Source organism: Oncorhynchus clarkii, chromosome 30, assembly GCF_045791955.1.
Source record: "Oncorhynchus clarkii lewisi isolate Uvic-CL-2024 chromosome 30, UVic_Ocla_1.0, whole genome shotgun sequence".
In the NCBI taxonomy this organism is placed as follows: Eukaryota; Metazoa; Chordata; class Actinopteri; order Salmoniformes; family Salmonidae; genus Oncorhynchus; species Oncorhynchus clarkii.
In genome coordinates, this window is record NC_092176.1 from 39,837,526 (window position 1) to 39,856,825 (window position 19,300).

At 41.4% G+C, this 19,300-nt stretch overlaps 1 protein-coding gene across 1 annotated transcript; it reads left to right on the forward strand.

Moving 5' to 3' along the window:
• The first annotated feature begins 2,209 nt into the window (after nt 1–2,209).
• Nucleotides 2,210–7,004, forward strand: LOC139389551 (C-X-C motif chemokine 11-like). The gene is made up of 4 exons (XM_071136368.1): nt 2,210–2,279; nt 2,485–2,611; nt 2,871–2,963; nt 6,749–7,004. The coding sequence occupies exons 1-4, from the start codon at nt 2,210–2,212 to the stop codon at nt 7,002–7,004; spliced, it is 546 nt and encodes a 181-aa protein (XP_070992469.1).
• The last annotated feature ends 12,296 nt before the right edge of the window (nt 7,005–19,300 follow it).

Here is a 19,300-nt window from a genome sequence, read left to right on the forward strand (position 1 = left end):
CCCCAATACATATTTTAAATTGCCCGAACGACACCAGAACGTCAACATGAAATGTATTTAGATTTTTTAGGGTATCTAGTTTCAGGCGTTTTTTTATGCTTGCTATATTAGGTTAGCTCCTAGCAGAACTCGGAACGTCTGAGCCTCGCATACTGTACTTCGTTAAAATACCTTAATTTGGAAAAACTTGAAAAAAGCTGAAATAGTACTTTGTCCCTCTTGAGACACTGTGGCCAGTTTATACTTCCTCAAAAATGTTGTCATAACATATGTATAAACTGTTTTGCATTGGAATTATGAGGACGCCTTTTAGTGGTGCCAAAAGCGTCTTAGGGTTTTGCCTGACGTCGTGATCTTTGACATCATGGAGAAGTAGCCGCGAAGGCCGTGCCCCAAATGGCACCTTATTCTCTATTTACCGCACTACTTCTGACCATTGTCCATAGGGCTCTGGTCAAAAAGTAGGGCACTATATAGGGAATAGGGTGCCATTTGGGATGTGGTAGAAAGACAGATTGTATCATCTCTCTGCCTTAAACATGCCTCAAATTTCACTGTCAGAGAGAGTGTTTCTGAGAAATGGGAAATCCTGTGTGAAAGGAGAAGCAGGGAAAAGGAGAAAGGAGCTGAGTCAGACAGAGACGAGGGGAACACCCTCTCAATTCAATTCAAAGGGCTTTATCAAACATATAAATCTAATTGTATTGGTCACATGAGCCGAATAAAACAGGTGCAGACTGAAAATGCTTACAGGCCCTTAACCACAACTTACTAAATAAACTAAAGTAAAAAATAAAAGAGCAACAATAAAATAACAATGATGAGGCTATATACAGGGGGTACTGGCACTGAGTCTATGTGTGGGGTACAGGTTAGTTGAGGTAATTGAAATAATATGTAGGAAGAGGTAACGTGAGTAGCAGCAGTGAGTAGCAGCAAGTAGCAGTAGCTAATAAAAGAAAAGGGGGGGGGGGGGGACTGGAGGCAAATAGCCTGGGTAGCCATTTAATTAGCTGTTCAGCTGTTTTATGGCTTGGGGATAGAAGCTGTTAAGAAGCTTTTGGACCTAGACTTAGGTAGCAGAGAGAACAGTCTATGACTAGAGTAACTGGAGTCTTTGGCAATTTGTAGGGCTTTCCTCTGACACCACCTGGTATAGAGGTCCTGGATGGCAGGAGGCTTGGCCCCAGTGATGTACTGGGCCATACGCACTTCCCTCTGTAGAGCCTTGCGGTTGCCATACGAGGCGGTGATGCAATCAGTCATGATGCTCTCAATGGTGCAGCTGTATAACTTTTTGACAGAATTCTCATATAGGTGTTCCTTTTGTCCAGGTGGGAAAGGGCAGTGTTGAGTGCAATAGAGATTGCGTCATCCGTTGATCTGTTGGGGCGGCTTACAAATTGGAGTGGATCTAGCATTTCTGGGATGATGGTGTTGATGTGCCATGACCAGCAGTTCAAAGAACTTCATGGCTACAGACGTGAGTGCTAAGGGTCGGTAGTCATTTAGGCAGGTTACCTTGGTGTTCTTGGACACAGGGACTATGATGGCCTGCTTGAAACATGTAGGTAATACAGAATCGGACGGGGATAGGTTGAAAATGTCAGTGAAAACACTTGCCAGCTAGTCAGCACATGCTCGCAGTACAAGTCTTGGTAATCTGTCTGGTGCTGAGGCCTAGTGAATGTTGACCTGCTTAAAGGTCTTTCTCACATCGGCTACGCCGAGTGTGACCACACAGTCGTCCGGAACAGCTGGTGCTCTCATGCATGCTTCAGTGTTGCTTGCCTCGAACCGCGCATAGAAGTAGTTTAGCTTGTCTGGTAGGCTTGTGTCAATGGAAAGCTTGTGGTTCCGTAATAGTTTGCAAGCCCTGCCACATCAGACAAGCGTCGGAGCCGGTATAGTATGATTAAATCTTAGTCCTGTATTTATGCTTTGCCTGTTTGATGGTTCATTTGAAAGCGATATTGTTTATAATCCTCCGGGTTAGAGTCCCGCTCCTTGAAAGTGGCAGTATGTTTACATCCATTGCCACTGCCAGAGAAAGGTTCACATGGGCAGGGATTATTATAAATACAGTATAAATACAAGCCAAGCTCTCCTCCATTCACAACTTCTATCACTTCTCTCCTCCTTTCACAACTTTCATCACTTGACTGAGCTGTCCATCCAGACTCTGAAAGAAATTGAAGAAGCAGTATCCATGACCAACACGATGACATCAAAGGTCCTCATCAGCTTCCTGGCCTGTCTGCTCCTGGCCAATGTTGAAGGTAACATCTCTGAAATATCTTGAATTATATTTCTAATATCTTTGACATCTTTATTAGAAATCTGTAGCATATGAATTGACTTGCAAAGCCAGGGAGAAGTGTAGTAAAATAATAGGTTTGATTTCTGACTGAAGAGTTTAGTTCTTAGCTGCAATAATGCCATAACATAACCAAACCTGCCATAAACTTGTCTTGTCATCTCCAGGCCAGGTGGGTCATTCTAAAGCTCGGTGCCTGTGTCTGAATGGACTGGTGAACCACATTAAACCTCTTCACATTGAGATGCTTGAGGTGTACACCTCCAGCCACTCCTGCAGGAACATGGAGATCATGTAAGAAATGTCTGTCTGTCTGTCTGTCTGTCTGTCTGTCTGTCTGTCTGTCTGTCTGTCTGTCTGTCTGTCTGTCTGTCTGTCTGTACCATATTAATATCAGTGCATATTGTAACCAGCTCAGTAGATGGACACAATGGTAAATGTTGCTATTTATTTGTACACCTGCTAGTAGGATAATATTATTTCTCTATATGCTCAGTTGGAAAGTGGTGAAGGCTAACTTCTAACAGTAGTCTCTCTCTCCATGTATATTCAGTGTCACTCTGAAAAACGGAGAAGGGAAAAAGTGTCTGAATCCAGAGGCTCCATTTGCCAAGAAAACCATTGAGAAAATAATGAACAAACAAAGGTGAGGACTGCAGTATATCAGTACATCATTATGTCAGTACATCAGTATATCAGTATGTCAGTATATCAGTATATCAGTACATCAGTATGTCAGTATATCAGTATGTCAGTATGTCAGTACATCAGTACATCAGTATCAGTATGTCAATATATCAGTACATCAGTATGTCAATATATCAGTACATCAGTATGTCAATATATCAGTACATGAATACATCAGTACATGAGTACATCAGAATATCAGTATATGACTACATCACTATGTCAGTATGTCAGTATGTCAGTACATCAGTATGTCAGTACATCAGTACATCAGTACGTCAGTTCATCAGTATATCAGTACGTCAGTATGTCAGTATATCAGTATGGTAGTACATCAGTATGCCAGTACCTCCGTATGTTAGTACATCATTACATCAGTATCAGTACATCAGTATGTTAGTACATCAGTATGTCAGTATATCAGTACATCAGTACGTCAGTGCATCAGTATGTCAGTATATCAGTACATCAGTATGTCAGTACACCAGTATGTCAGTATATCAGTATGAGTACATCAGTATATCAGTATGTCATTATATCAGTACATCAGTATATCAGTATCAGTATATCATTACATCAGTATCAGTACATCAGTATGTCAGTACATCAGTATGTCAGTACATCAGAATATCAGTACATCAGTATATGAGTACATCAGTATGTCAGTATAGCAGTATTAGTATATCAGTACATCAGTACATCAGTATGTCAGTATATTAGTACATCAGTACATCCTTACATCAGTATCAGTACATCAGTATGTCAGTATATCAGTACGTCACTATATCAGTATCAGTGTATCAGTATATTAGTACATCACTATATCAGTATTACTATATCAGTATATCGGTACATCAGTATTTCAGTACATAAGTACATCAGTATGTCAGTATATCAGTATGTTATAATGTCAGTTCATCAGTATATCAGTATATCAGTACATCAGTATCAGTAATTCAGTACATCAGTATATCAGTACATCAGTATACCAGTACGTCAGTACATCAGTATGTCATTATATCAGTACATCAGTATGTCATTATATCAGTACATCAGTATGTCATTATATCAGTACATCAGTATATCAGTATGTCATATCAGTACATCAGTATGTCATTATATCAGTACATCAGTATATCAGTATGTCATATCAGTACATCAGAATATCAGTACGTCATATCAGTACATCAGTATGTCATTATATCAGTACATCAGTATATCAGTATCAGTATATCAGTATGAGTACATCAGTATATCAGCGTATTTTGAATCTGTATTTATTAGTAGTTGTATTAATAATACATGTATTAATTATGTAATTATAATAATACATTTTATTATTTCAGGAGTGTGCAGTAAATCTGTGAACTAATGACACCAATCCCACTGAGAACTTGATCGAACAGAGAGCAACATGAGAGAGAGAGTTAATCCTGATTAATTACCACAGTTGAGTCAATGCACTGAAGACTGCCTGAATACGTTTACACTGTTTAATGGTACTTAGAAAGTCATTTTTTAAATTGACAAAATTAGTATGTCTTACACCATATGACTTACTAGTTGAGAGACATTCATAACATCTTCCAATGAAAAAGTAAGCAGGCAGATGTGTTTTTTTAGGTCAGTTTCATATTTTTGTTCATTGTTATTAATTTATGCTATTGAAAATATAAAATGCATGTCAAGAATTAAAATGTTCTACATTTTGTTTATTTATCAAAATGATCAACATCTGTGTAAATACTGTATATTCTATATGTGTTGTTTACGTTTTCTATCAAAATAATAAAGACGCATTTGACTCTACTTTCTGCTCTATTTTACCTCTGTTCAGCTAGTCTTTGATAGCACACCAAATGTCACTGCAATGATGATAGTCAGATGACAGACTATGTAGAGTGTGATGTCTTCTAGAACATAGCCTAAAGGAACACATTATGTAGAATAAGATGTCTTCTAGAACATAACCTAAAGGAACACATTATGTAGAGTGGGATGTCTTCTAGAACATAGCATAAAGGAACACATTATGTAGAATGAGATGTCTTCTAGAACAGCCTAAATGAACACATTATGTAGAGTGGGATGTCTTCTAGAACATGACCTAAAGGAACACATTATGTAGAGTTGGATGTCTTCTAGAACATAGCATAAAGGAACACATTATGTAGAATGAGATGTCTTCTAGAACAGCCTAAAGGAACACATTATGTAGAGTGAGATGTCTTCTAGAACATAACCTAAAGGAACACATTATGTAGAGTGAGATGTCTTCTAGAACATAACCTAAAGGAACACATTATGTAGAGTGAGATGTCTTCTAGAACAGCCTAAAGAAACACATTATGTAGAGTGAGATGTCTTCTAGAACATAACCTAATGGAACACATTATGTAGAGTGGGATGTCTTCTAGAACATAACCTAAATGAACACATTATGTAGAGTGAGATGTCTTCTAGAACATAACCTAAAGGAACACATTATGTAGAGTGAGATGTCTTCTAGAACATAGCCTAAAGAAACACAAACACATCTAGAAATCATTATCAGTTTTAGCAGCAACTACACGTGGAAAGAGCTTTCATAACATCTTCATAAAAACAACCTATTTGCTTCATAAATACTGTACTTAAAAGCAAAGTGATACAACATGAAGGTTGAGACCCACAAGGGTGCGTTCTGAGCCCTCCCCTGTACTTCCTGTTCACCCACGACTGCGTGGCCATGCACGCCTCCAACTCAATCATCAAGTTTGCAGACAACACTACAGTTGTAGGCTTAATTACCAACAACGACGAGACGGCCTACAGGGAGGAGGTGAGGGCCCTCGGAGTGTGGTGTCAGGAAAATAACCTCACACTCAACGTCAACAAAACAACCGTAAGGCTCTCCTAGAGAGAGGTCTGCACAACGCATCACCGGGGGCAAACTACCTGCCCTCCAGGACACCTACACCACCCGATGTCACAGGAAGGCCATAAAGATCATCAAGGACAACAACCACCCGAGCCACTGCCTGTTCACCCCGCTATCATCCAGAAGGCGAGGTCAGTACAGGTGCATCAAAGCCGGGACCGAGAGACTGAAAAACAGCTTCTATCTCAAGGCCATCAGACTGTTAAACAGCTACCACTAACATTGAGTGGCTGCTGCCAACATACTGACTCAACTCCAGCCACTTTAATCATGGAAATTGATGGAAAATTGATGTAAAAATGTATCACTAGCCAATTTAAACAATGCCACTTAATATAATGTTTACATACCCTACATTACTCATCTCATATGTATATACTGTACTCTATACCATCCACTGCATCTTGCCATCTTTATGTAATACATGTATCACTAGCCACTTTAAACAATGCCACTTTTATATGTTTACATACCCTACATTACTCGTCTCATATGTATATACTGTACTCTATACCATAGATGATTCACCCCCGCCACCGGACACTGCTAATGCCGGCCCCACGAAAACACTGACTGTGGAGATGCTACAATCCGTGATAGGAACCCTCAAACCTGATATTTTCGGCAAAATTGACCCTCTCTCTACCAATCTCAGGTCCGAGATATCAATGGTCAAAGCTTATGGACGAGCTTAAAAATAATCTATCGAGAGTATACAGAATAACCCCGACGCACACGGAGTGGCCTTATCGGATTTGGAACGAGGTGCCTCTAGCACTCCCATTAGCGAGCTAGAGGCTAACGTTGGCTCATTGACAACTAAGGTGGCATACCTCGACAATAGATGTGAAGATATGGAAAGTAGAATGCAGAGGAACAACATCCGTCTACTGGGAATACCGGAGGGACTACACCACAGCTGTGGCTAAGAAGCGGGCTAGTTTTGGAGCTGTGAAGCGCCAGCTACGCCCATGCCCTGGAGTGAAGTTCGACCTCATCTACCCTGCGGTTCTGACTTTACCGGACGGCTCCACGTACAGATTCGAGGACCTGGCTTCAGCGGCAGATTCCATCAACTAGAACGTGAAAGCGGGAGTTGTACCACATGGTGGTGGAGCAACTGGTTGGTTAGCAGGCTAGTTAACAGGCCAAATGGTTGGTTAGCAGGCTAGTTAGCAGGCCAAATGGTTGGTTAGCAGGCTAGTTAGCAGGCTAGTTAGCAGGCCTGAATGGTTGGTTAGCAGGCTAGTTAGCAGGCCAAATGGTTGGTTAGCAGGCTAGTTAGCAGGCCAAATGGTTGGTTAGCAGGCTAGTTAGCAGGCCAAATGGTTGGTTAGCAGGCTAGTTAGCAGGCCAAATGGTTGGTTAGCAGGCTAGTTAGCAGGCTAGTTAGCAGGCCGAATGGTTGGTTAGCAGGCTAGTTAGCAGGCCAAATGGTTGGTTAGCAGGCTAGTTAGCAGGCCAAATGGTTGGTTAGCAGGCTAGTTAGCAGGCTAGTTAGCAGGCTAGTTAGCAGGCTAGTTAGCAGGCCGAATGGTTTGCTAGCAAAGCCAATTTTGCTGGGTTCATCAACATTTGAATGTCATTCTCTTTTTAATTTTTTTCATTTCTAACCCAGGTTGCCGCCTCTAATGCCAATATCTGGCTGTTCTCATGGTTCAGTCGTGGTTTTACCATCTGTATTGCTGTTAAACCGCTCTTAACCGAGGTTAAGTTTCCTTAGACTCTGTTGGGGATGTATGCTTGGCTTACTCTAGTTAAATGGTCACACATCTCAGGTAGCACAGAGTAAGAGTTATCATGCTTTGCTCTAAGCCTGTTTTGTATTTAGGGTTTTGCTTGCATCTCAGTTGGGGAGATGCTTTGGCAAGGGAGGGTGTGAGGGAAGGGGTTTTTCCCTCTTTCATTGTATATAGTTTTTATATGTATGTTGTGTCTCGTCACTTGCTTTGAAAGCTTATATCAGAGGTGAAATGATTTACACCGCACATGAGAACAAACTGAAAAGGGATACGCTATCTATGTTAACACGCTGTATTGCCCAATTAGATGACATTTATGCCGTTTCATTATCCCCAGATATTTATAAGGAACGTTTAACTCTGCAAACAGAATTTGACACATTATTATGTTACTGAACTGCTTGTTAAGTCTAGGAGCACTTACTATGAACAAGGAGATAAAGTCAGTAAATTATTAGCTCACAAGTCACGTCAACTATCATCATCATTTCAGATTCCTAAAATTTGTACATCATCTGGGATATCATTAGATCCTAGGGGCATCAATGATGAGTTCAAGAGATTTTACCAGTCTCTATATACTTCTGAAAGTAAAGTGGATACATTGGAATTGGATGATTTCTTCCATTCACTTGCTGTCTCTTCTGTCAGCCGGGAATTAGTTTAAAAATTAGAGCAGCCGATCACTGTTGAAGAATTGTCTAATGCTGTCAAATCCCTTCAATCTGGGAGAAGCTCAGGGTCTGGCGGCTACTCGGCAGAGTTTTATAAAAAGTATATCTCCAAAATAGCCCTTAATCTAATTGAAATGTACAATGAAGCATTTGTAAATGGTGCTCTCCCACAGACTCTCACTCAGGCAACCATTTGTCTTATTCTTAAAAAAAACAAAGACCCTCTTGACCGTCCAATTAGCCTGCTAGAGGTTGACTATAAAATTCTAGCCAAACTTCTGGCAATTTGTATGGAAACAGTCCTCCCATCAATTATCTCACAAGATCAAACAGGATTCATTAAAAATAGACACTCATTCTTCAATCTTCAACAATTATTTAATATTGTACATAATCCTTCTGTCGTCAATACCTCTGAAGCCATTATATCCCTGGATGCGTTTGAATGTGTGGAATGGAAATACCTTTTTTACACTCTAAATAAATTCAGCTTTGGCTCCAAATTCATGGCTTGGATAAGAGTTCTGTATTCATCCCCTCAAGCCTCTGTCAGGACTTATAACACTCAATCAGACTGCTTCCTTTTGCAACGATCGACACGCCAGGGTTGCCCTTTAAGTCCATTACTGTTTGCCCTCGCCATTTCGCTACACTCGCATTAACATCTGCTAACCATGTGTATGTGACAAATAAAATTTGATTTGATTTGATTTGATTTGATCGACACGCCAGGGTTGCCCTTTAAGTCCATTACTGTTTGCCCTCGCCATAGAACCACTTGCAATGACACTTCACTCCAACCCCCACAAACTGTCCTTATATGCAGATTATTTATTATTATACACATCCAACCGTTCTGTCTCTGTTCCTGCTGCCCATGCCACTTTCGCATCCTTTGGTCACTTATCAGGGTATAAACTGAATCTCAGTAAAAGCGAATTGATGCCGCTGAATATGGCCGCAAAAAATTCCCCTTTACATAACTTGCCATTTAAAATGGCTCACAATAGTTTTATTTATCTCGGTGTACATGTCACAATCAGATTTGAAAACCTTTTTCAAGCCAACTTTGCTCCTCTTTTAACCCGTACTAAGGACGATTTGGAAACGCTGGTCTTTGCTACAACTCTCCTTAGTCGCAATAATTCATTCTGTTAAAATGAATACACTCTCCCTAAATTCTTACATCTCTATCAGTACCTTCCGATTTTTTTTCCCAATACATTTTCCAAAAAGATTGACGGCCTAATACTACCCTTTATGTGGCACAAAGAGCCCCCCAGGATGCGTAAACAGCTTTTGCAGAGGCCCGGATTTCAGAATCTATTATAGGGCCGCTAACCTTAGGATCATTCACTACTGGTTGCAGAGAGAGATGTTCCCACCCCCTCAACTTAGCTAGAGATGGAGGCTGCCTTGTCATTGTCTTCCCTCTCTCACTCCTCCGTTACAGGCCCTTACTTCTCCTTCACCGAAAATATATGTGTCAAAACAAGATTGAAGATCTGGAATCAATTTTGGTGCCACTTTGGGTTTCAGACAACCTCTTATATGGATCCAGTGGACTCAAAGCCAGCTTTTCCCCCCATCTATGGTTGATGGTGCCTTCTCAACATGGTCTTGTCTCGCTATTAAAAGATTCAGAGATCTGTATACTAACAATACATTTACTACGTTTGAACAATTATCAGCTACATTTGGTCTCCCCAGACATATTTTTTTTTAGGTTCTTACAAGTCCGGAGTTACGTCCACAGCGTAGATCCAGGATTCCTCACCCTTCCTGGTGAAACCCAGTTCGACACATTTCTTGTCCCAGTTCCTACTCTCAAAGGCACCTTGTCAATAATCTATAGTCAAATTTGCTCACTACAAGTCATTGCTCACTACAAGTCATTAAACAGTATTAAATCCTCATGGGAGGAGGAACTGGGTGAGGACATAGCTGATGAACTATGGGAAGGGGCACTCAAAAGGGTTACATAGCTCTTCTATTTCCGCTCGACACGGCCTCATTCAATGCAAACTCATTCATAGGGCCCACTGGACCAAAGCAAGGTTATCCAAAATTTACAAGGATGTGAACCCTAATTGTGTACGATGTAATCAGTCTCCTGCTAATCATGTACACATGTTTTGGTGTTGCCCATCTCTTGTTGGTTTCTGGAAAGACATCTTTAACACACTCTCAGAATTAAGCGGGAAACACAGATCGAGCCAGACCCTTTAATTGCATTATCTGGGGTTTCCTTACCCACAATACAACTGACCAAAATTAATAAGGATGTAATTGCCTTCGTCACTTTGTTTTCGAGATGATTAATTTTACTTAGATGGAAATCCTCTGCAGTCCCTTCTCATGCTCTTTGGATTAAATCTGTTTTGAAATTGCATAACGTTGGAAAAAATGTAACACACACTCAATGGGTCTGTAGACAGAATCTATGCAATGTGGGCTCCCTTCTTTTCTTATGCTAAACGAATACATTTATATATTGGTGACGTAAGAGGCCTGGTATGTGTATACACGACATCTCGGATGGTAAGGATGGTATTATCTGTACTAGTTGAATCATAACAACTGTATCAAAATATATATTTTTCCTTATTATTATTATTATTATTATTATTAGTAGTAGTAGTAGTATTTTTTGTATTTTTTATGTCTGTCTCTATGTCTTGCTGTATTGTTGTCATTGATGTGTTGTTTTATACTACTACCAAATAACTTACAAGTGCTATTATGCAATTCAAAAATATAAAAAATATTTAAAAAATAACGTATAACAGAACTAATACTGCTGATAAAGGGCTTGATATATTTTACTCATTCTATTTAAACCCAGATTGTGTATATACTTATCCTTATTTTACCAGGTAAGTTGACTGAGAACATATATCTTTTTACAGCACCTACCTGGGGAAGAGTTACAGGGGGATGAATTAGCTGATTGGAAGCTGGGGTTGATTGGGTGGCCATGATTGTAAGGGAATGTATCCAGGACACTGTGGTTTGCACCCTTTTACATTAAGTGCTATGTGATCTTTAGTGACCATAGAGAATCAGTACAACATAGTTAACCTCCCATCCAAAAGGCTGCACCTTATGAGAAGGCAATGTCTTCTTCACTGCCTTGTGGCATAACAATCTCCTTAAACCAGGTCTCCCATCCAGGGACCAACAAGGATTGTCCCTACTTAGTTTCAGAGGCAAGCCAGCAGTGGAATGCAGGCAGAGACAGTGGCGATTTTAGCAAGCAAATCTTGGTGGGGCAAGCTCCCCTTCCAAATTTTTTTTTCCATGCCAGCAAAGTCACTACAGAACACAACACTAAACAATACATTAATTGCACTACAGAAAGCTGTCCCAACAGCAGAGTCCCAACAGCAGTCCCAACACCTTACCACTACTACACCTGGCTATCAGCTGAGCCTTTATCTGGCAGCAAAACAGTTCATTCAGCCTCATTTACTGCCTTATAAAAATACATAGCTGATATGGCTGACTTGCTTAAACAAATGTGGTTTCTACTGACAATTGAAATGTACAAACTATGGCATAAGGGGGCCCACAAGCGGATTAGAGGCAATTCATAATTTAGATGAAGACATTAATGAGCGAGCTAGGACGGATGTAGTCAATATAACTATTTGTTCAGCACTTGAAATGTACAGCGACATAATTCAGTGTTCAGTGTACACCAAGTCAGAACCATAAGATAAATAAAGGGGGTACATAAGCAGACAATGAAAGCTCTTACAATATTCATGATGATGATGATATCCATGATGACATTTCTCTAAAACATTTGACATCAAAGTCTGGCATTCTCTGTATTTATGGTGCTTTCAAGACAACTGGGAATTCTGAAGAAAAAAAACAAGGTTGAATCATGAGGTCAGTGATCTTCAGGTTAGAGCTCAAGAAAGAGGCCCGACTTCCCGACTTGGAATTCTGAGTTGGATGACCATTCAAACGTATTTTCCCAGTCGGTTTATTTCCAAATTCACAGTGGCCTTGAACTCACTGAAGTCTGAGATTTCCCAGTTCCGAGTTTCCAGTTGTTTTGAACGTGACAAAAGTCGTGCTGGATTGACAGCATGGCCAATGTTGAATGTTTATCCTTTTAAGGTTGGAAAATAAACCCAGACTTGGACCACACACCCACTCCATTGAATAGCGGGCTAGTGATTACTTTGAAATGCTTGCAGTTAGCCACTGATTCCTTCCAAACCACTCATTGTTGAATTTGCAATTTCCAACTTGTTGTGTTATGTTTGTGTCCAATGATCGATGAGCACATTTGATCAATAATTTCTCTTCATAATTTCTCCTCATATGAAAAGGATTTGCCAGTAGATTGTCAACTTGATTCATGATGATGACTGCTAGCTTGCTAGCTAAGATTTTGAATTATGGTGTTGACATGATCAGTCCAATCAAAGCTAAGGTACATATAATGTGATTTGATGTCATTTTATCTGTGGCCAATGACCTTGAGCCTTCTTGGATGGGCACTTTTAATGTAACTCTATGGCAGCACCCAAGGGGCTGTTAGCTGAAGATGAGGCGCAGCTGGGTCATGCAGCCAGACAATGATCGTAAACACGCAATCAAGTCTACATGAAAATGGCTAAAAAGTAACACATTTGAAGCTATGGAATGGCCTAGTCAAAGTCCAGACCTAATTCAAATTGAGATGTTGTGGCAGGACCTAAAATTAGCAAATGTCTCTGAGGTACAGCAGTTCTGTACCTCAGAGCAGTTCTGCAAAATTCAAAAATAAACAACTGCAGGAAGGGTTTGGATTCAGTCATTACATCTGAAGGGGGCGCAACCAGTTATTGAGTGTAAGGTGGCAAATACTTTTTCACACAGGAGAATGGGGTGTTGGGTGTTGCGTAACTTTGTTAATTGAATAAATCAAGTATTAAAAAAGTGCTCAGGTTCCCTTTATCTAATATTAGGTATTGGTTGGATATCTGTGTCACGATGTGCGCAACTGGATGAAGGTAAGTCAGGTGCAGGAGAGCAGAGATAACAGGCGCACTTTATTCATGCCCAAGGAAAACAGCGATAACTCCCAAAGTACACAATAAACAAAACACACGGGTCAAACACATACAGTGCCTTGCGAAAGTATTAGGCCCCCTTGAACTTTGCGACCTTTTGCCACATTTCAGGCTTCAAACATAAAGATATAAAACTGTATTTTTTTGTGAAGAATCAACAACAAGTGGGACACAATCATGAAGTGGAATGACATTTATTGGATATTTCAAACTTTTTTAACAAATCAAAAACTGAAAAATTGGGCGTGTAAAATTATTCAGCCCCTTTACTTTCAGTGCAGCAAACTCTTTCCAGAAGTTCAGTGAGGATCTCTGAATGATCCAATGTTGACCTAAATGACTAATGATGATAAATACAATCCACCTGTGTGTAATCAAGTCTCCGCATAAATGCACCTGCACTGTGATAGTCTCAGAGGTCCGTTAAAAGCGCAGAGAGCATCATGAAGAACAAGGAACACACCTGGCAGGTCCGAGATACTGTTGTGAAGAAGTTTAAAGCCGGATTTGGATACAAAAATATTTCCCAAGCTTTAAACATCCCAAGGAGCACTGTGCAAGCGATAATATTGAAATGGAAGGAGTATCAGACCACTGCAAATCTACCAAGACCTGGCCGTCCCTCTAAACTTTCAGCTCATACAAGGAGAAGACTGATCAGAGATGCAGCCAAGAGGCCCATGATCACTCTGGATGAACTGCAGAGATCTACAGCTGAGGTGGGAGACTCTGTCCATAGGACAACAATCAGTCGTATATTGCACAAATCTGGCCTTTATGGAAGAGTGGCAAGAAGAAAGCCATTTCTTAAAGATATCCATAAAAAGTGTTGTTTACAGTTTGCCACAAGCCACCTGGGAGACACACCAAACATGTGGAAGAAGGTGCTCTGGTCAGATGAAACCAAAATTGAACTTTTTGGCAACAATGCAAAACGTTATGTTTGGCGTAAAAGCAACACAGCTGAACACACCATCCCCACTGTCAAACATGGTGGTGGCAGCATCATGGTTTGGGCCTGCTTTTCTTCAGCAGGGACAGGGAAGATGGTTAAAATTGATGGGAAGATGGATGGAGCCAAATACAGGACCATTCTGGAAGAAAACCTGATGGAGTCTGCAAAAGACCTGAGACTGGGATGGAGATTTGTCTTCCAACAAGACAATGATCCAAAACATAAAGCAAAATCTACAATGGAATGGTTCAAAAATAAACATATCCAGGTGTTAGAATGGCCAAGTCAAAGTCCAGACCTGAATCCAATCGAGAATCTGTGGAAAGAACTGAAAACTGCTGTTCACAAATGCTCTCCATCCAACCTCACTGAGCTCGAGCTGTTTTGCAAGGAGGAATGGGAAAAAATGTCAGTCTCTCGATGTGCAAAACTGATAGAGACATACCCCAAGCGACTTACAGCTGTAATCGCAGCAAAAGGTGGCGCTACAAAGTATTAACTTAAGGGGCTGAATAATTTTGCACGCCCAATTTTTCAGTTTTTGATTTGTTAAAAAAGTTTGAAATATCCAATAAATGTCATTCCACTTCATGATTGTGTCCCACTTGTTGTTGATTCTTCACAAAAAAATACAGTTTTATATCTTTATGTTTGAAGCCTGAAATGTGGCAAAAGGTCGCAAAGTTCAAGGGGGCCGAATACTTTCGCAAGGCACTGTACCAGGCGCAAACCAGCCTATTTCGAACCACACATAACAAAAGAAACAATTCCACACACAGACATGGGTGGAACAGAGGGTACTATACATTTAGTCAGATGAGGGAATGAAAACCAGGTGTGCGGAAAACCAAGACAAAACAAATGGAAAATGAAAGGTGGAGTGGCGATGGCTGGAAGACCGGTGACGACGACCGCCAAACGCGGCCCGAACAAGGAGAGGGACCGACTTCGGCGGAAGTCGTGACAGTACCCCCTCCTCGACGCGCGGCTCCCGCAGTGTGCCGACACCGGCCTCGGGGACGACCCGGAGGGCGAGGTGCAGGGCAATCCGGACGAAGACGGTGGAACTCCCGCAGCATAGACATCCTCCACCGGGACCCAGCATCTCTCCTTCGGACCGTGCCCCTCCCAGTCCATGAGGTACTGAAGGCCCCTCACCCGACGCCTCGAATCCAGGATGGAGCGAACGGAGTATGCCGGGGCCCCCTCGATGTCCAAAGGGGGCGGAGGAACATCCCGCACCTCAGACTCCTGGAGCGGGCCAGCCACCACCGGCCTGAGGAGAGAATCATGGAATGAGGGGTTAATACAATAATCTGGGGGAAGCTGTAACCGGTAACTAACCTGAAAACTGACCAACAGCATCTGCTAAATTACCAACACTTAAATAGACCCACTAACTTTGTTGTCTTTCTTTGTTGTCTCATCATTGAGTTCAGGTACTTTAGACTCCTTGAGGTGCTTTAGTTCTCCTTGACGTACTTTAGAATCCTTGAGGTACTTTAGAATCCTTGAGGTACTTTAGACTACTTGAGGTACTTTAGACTACTTGAGGTACTTTAGATCTCATTGAGGTACTTTAGACTGCTTGAGGTACTTTAGACTGCTTGAGGTACTGTAGTTCACCTTGAAGTACTTTAGACTCAGATGTACAGCAATGGCGCCGACAGAGATGGTCACCTCACTTCAGGTCCTCAGGAAACTATGCAGTAATTTGTTTTTTTCATGTATTATTTCTTACATTGTTAGCCCAGAAAATCTCAAGTATTATTAGATACAGCCAGGAAGAACTACTGGATATAAAAGTGACGTCAACTTACCAACATTACGACCAGGAATACGACTTTCCAGAAGCGGATCCTTTGTTCGGACCTCCACCCTGGGACATGGGATCTTATCCCAGAGGCCGACCCAAAACAACACGGTCGCCGTAGGAGAGGCAGACGGAGCGGCCTACTGGTCAGACTTAGAAGGCGAGAACACCACACACCGCTTTCGCTAGCCGATGTGAGCCACCCGGTTTCTTAACACATTGTGCCGACAGAAACAAACATCTCTCTGGTAAGAAGAAGAAGGGGGTGTATGCCTTATGATTAACAACTCATGGTGTAATCATAACAACATACAGGAACTCAAGTCCTTTTGTTCACCTGACCTAGAATTCCTTACAATCAAATGCCAAGTGCATTATCTACCAAGATTATAATCACAGCTGTGTATATCCCCCCCAAGCAGACACATCGACGTCCCTGAAAGAACTTCACTGGACTCTATGTAAACTGGAAACCATATTTCCAGAGGCTGCATTTATTGTAGCTGGGGATTTTAACAAAGCAAATCTGAGAACAAGGCTTCCTAAATTGTATCAGCATATCAAATGCGCGACACGAGATGGTAGCATTCTGGATCACTGCTACTCTAACTTCAGTGATGCAGACAAAGCCCTCCCCCGCCCTCCCTTCGGCAAATCTGACCATGACTCCATTTTGTTGCTCCCAACCTATAGACAGAAACTAAAACAGGAAACGCCCCTGCTCAGGTCTATCCAACGCTGGTCTGACCAATCGGATTCCACACTTTAAGATTGCTTCGATCACGTGGACTGGGATATGTTCCAGGTAGCCTCAGACAACAACATTGACATATATGCTGACTCGGTGAGCGAGTTTATTAGCAAGTGCATCGGTGATGTTGTACCCACTGTGGCTATTAAAATCAGAAACCATGAATTGATGGCAGCATCCGCACAAAACTGAAAGTGCGAACCGCTTTTAATCATGGCTAGGCGACTGGAAACATAACCGAATACAAGCAGTTAGCTATTCCCTCCGCAAGGCAATCAAACAACTAAAGTGTCAGTATAGAGACAAAGTAGAGTCACAATTCAACGGCTCAAACACAAAACGTATGTGGCATGGTCTACAGTCAATCACGGATTACAACAACAACAACAAAAAACAGCTCTGCCGTGGACATTGACGTCTTGCTCCCAGACAAAATAAACAACTTCTTTGCTCGTTTTGAGGACAATACTGTGCCACTGACACGGCCCGCTACCAAAGCATGTGGGCTTTCCTTCACCGTGGTCAACGTGAGTAAAACATTTAAACGTCTTAACCCTCGCAAGGCTGCCGGCCCAGACGGCATCCTTAGCCACGTCCTCAGATCATGCACAGACCAGCTGGCTGGAGTGTTTACGGACATATTCAATCAATCCCTATTCCAGGCTGCTGTTCCCACATGCTTCAAGATGGCCACCATTGTTCCATTTCCCATGTAAGCTAAAGTAACTGAACTAAATGACTATCACTTAGTAGCACTCACTTCTGTCATCATGAAGTGCTTTGCGAGACTAGTCAAGGATCATATCACCTCCACCCTACCTGATGCCCTAGACCTACTCTAATTTGCTTACCGCCCCAATAGGTCCACAGACGATGCAATCGCCATCACACTGCCCTATCCCAACTGGACAAAATGAATACCTATGTAAGAATGCTGTTAATTGACTACAGCTCAGCATTTAACACCATAGTACCCTCCAAACCCTGGGTCTCGAACCCCGCACTGTGCAACTGGTTTATGGACTTTCTGACGGGCGGCCCCCAGGTGGTGAGGGTAGGAAACAACAACTCCACCCCGCTGATCCTCAACACTGGGGCCCCACAAGGGTTTAGTTCTCCTTGAAGTACTTTAGTTCTCCTTGAGGTACTTTACTCATTGAGGTACTTTACTCATTGAGGTACTTTACTCATTGAGGTACTTTACTCATTGAGGTACTTTAGTTGTGCTTAAGGTTCAACGCTACAGTGGTAATGACCAAAGCCTGTACTACCATTAAATACCTGTCTGGTATGACCTGATGAATGAATATCTTTAAATGGACACTAGGGCTTCTTCCCTGAGCAGGTTTCAACAGGGGAACGGATCTCCCATTCAGATGATCTGATGAAATACTTTAGTTCTCTTCCTGACAATATAATTAGAAAGGAGACTATTTATTTCAAAGCTACAGTGGTAATGACCAAAGCCTGTATTACCAATAAATACATGTCTGTAAACTAAGTCTTCTTCCCTGAGCAGGTTTCAACAGGGGAACGGATCGCCCATTCAAATGCTCTGATGAGATATAGTAGTTATCTTCCTGACAATGTCATTAGAAAGGAGACGATTCATTTCAACACTACAGTGGTAATTACCAAGGCCTGTAATCAACATTAAAATCATCTCTGGTGTTACCTGATGAGTGAATACCTTTAAACAGATACTAAGTCTTCTTCCCTGAGCAGGTTTCAACAGGAGGAACGGATCTCCCATTCAGATGCTCTGATGTGGAACAACCACAATCAAAAAAATGTAGACAAACAATATGAATCTTCTGTTTGCAGCAGCCTTGCCTTCTAGGTTAAAAGCTTGTATCATCCATTAACATTTTAGACAGTAAGTCAATTAAAGGTATAATACAATTCACAGGGTTGTTCCGTTGTTCCACCCTACCTTCATTTATTTCTTGTTGGATTACTTTCCATGTGTAGTGTCATGGAAGTGTGGTCTCTTATGTAAAACCCTTGAACCTGCATCTGTCTAGGACCAGATCTGTCATAATGCATTAAAACTATGTTATCGCCATGAGCTAACCTTGATCAATAAAGGGTCATAAACGACACCATTTGATAGACAGTATATGAATAGTGTGTAATACAGTACATTGTACGAAGCCCATTGTATTTATTTGAATAAGAAGATTGATGAAACTATTGGACATATCAGTTCAGTGCTTGACAAAATCATACTGCTGCACACTTGAACTACACTGTTGGTTAAGGCCTTGTAAGTAAAGCATTGCATGGTCTACACTTTGTATTCGGCTTCTGTGACAAATAAAGTTTGATTTGATTCATATGTGACCTTCAGCTCAGGGGACAATTGTAGG

What these genes read in the sequence shown, in the direction of transcription:
- LOC139389551 (XM_071136368.1), top strand. Translation starts at nt 2,210, where the DNA reads ATGACCAACACGATGACATCAAAGGTCCTCATCAGCTTCCTGGCCTGT. An exon ending in TGCAGGAACATGGAGATCAT is followed by an intron (nt 2,612 to 2,870) that starts GTAAGAAATGTC and finishes ATGTATATTCAG; the next exon opens with TGTCACTCTGAAAAACGGAG. An exon ending in AAAATAATGAACAAACAAAG is followed by an intron (nt 2,964 to 6,748) that starts GTGAGGACTGCA and finishes TTGACAACTAAG; the next exon opens with GTGGCATACCTCGACAATAG.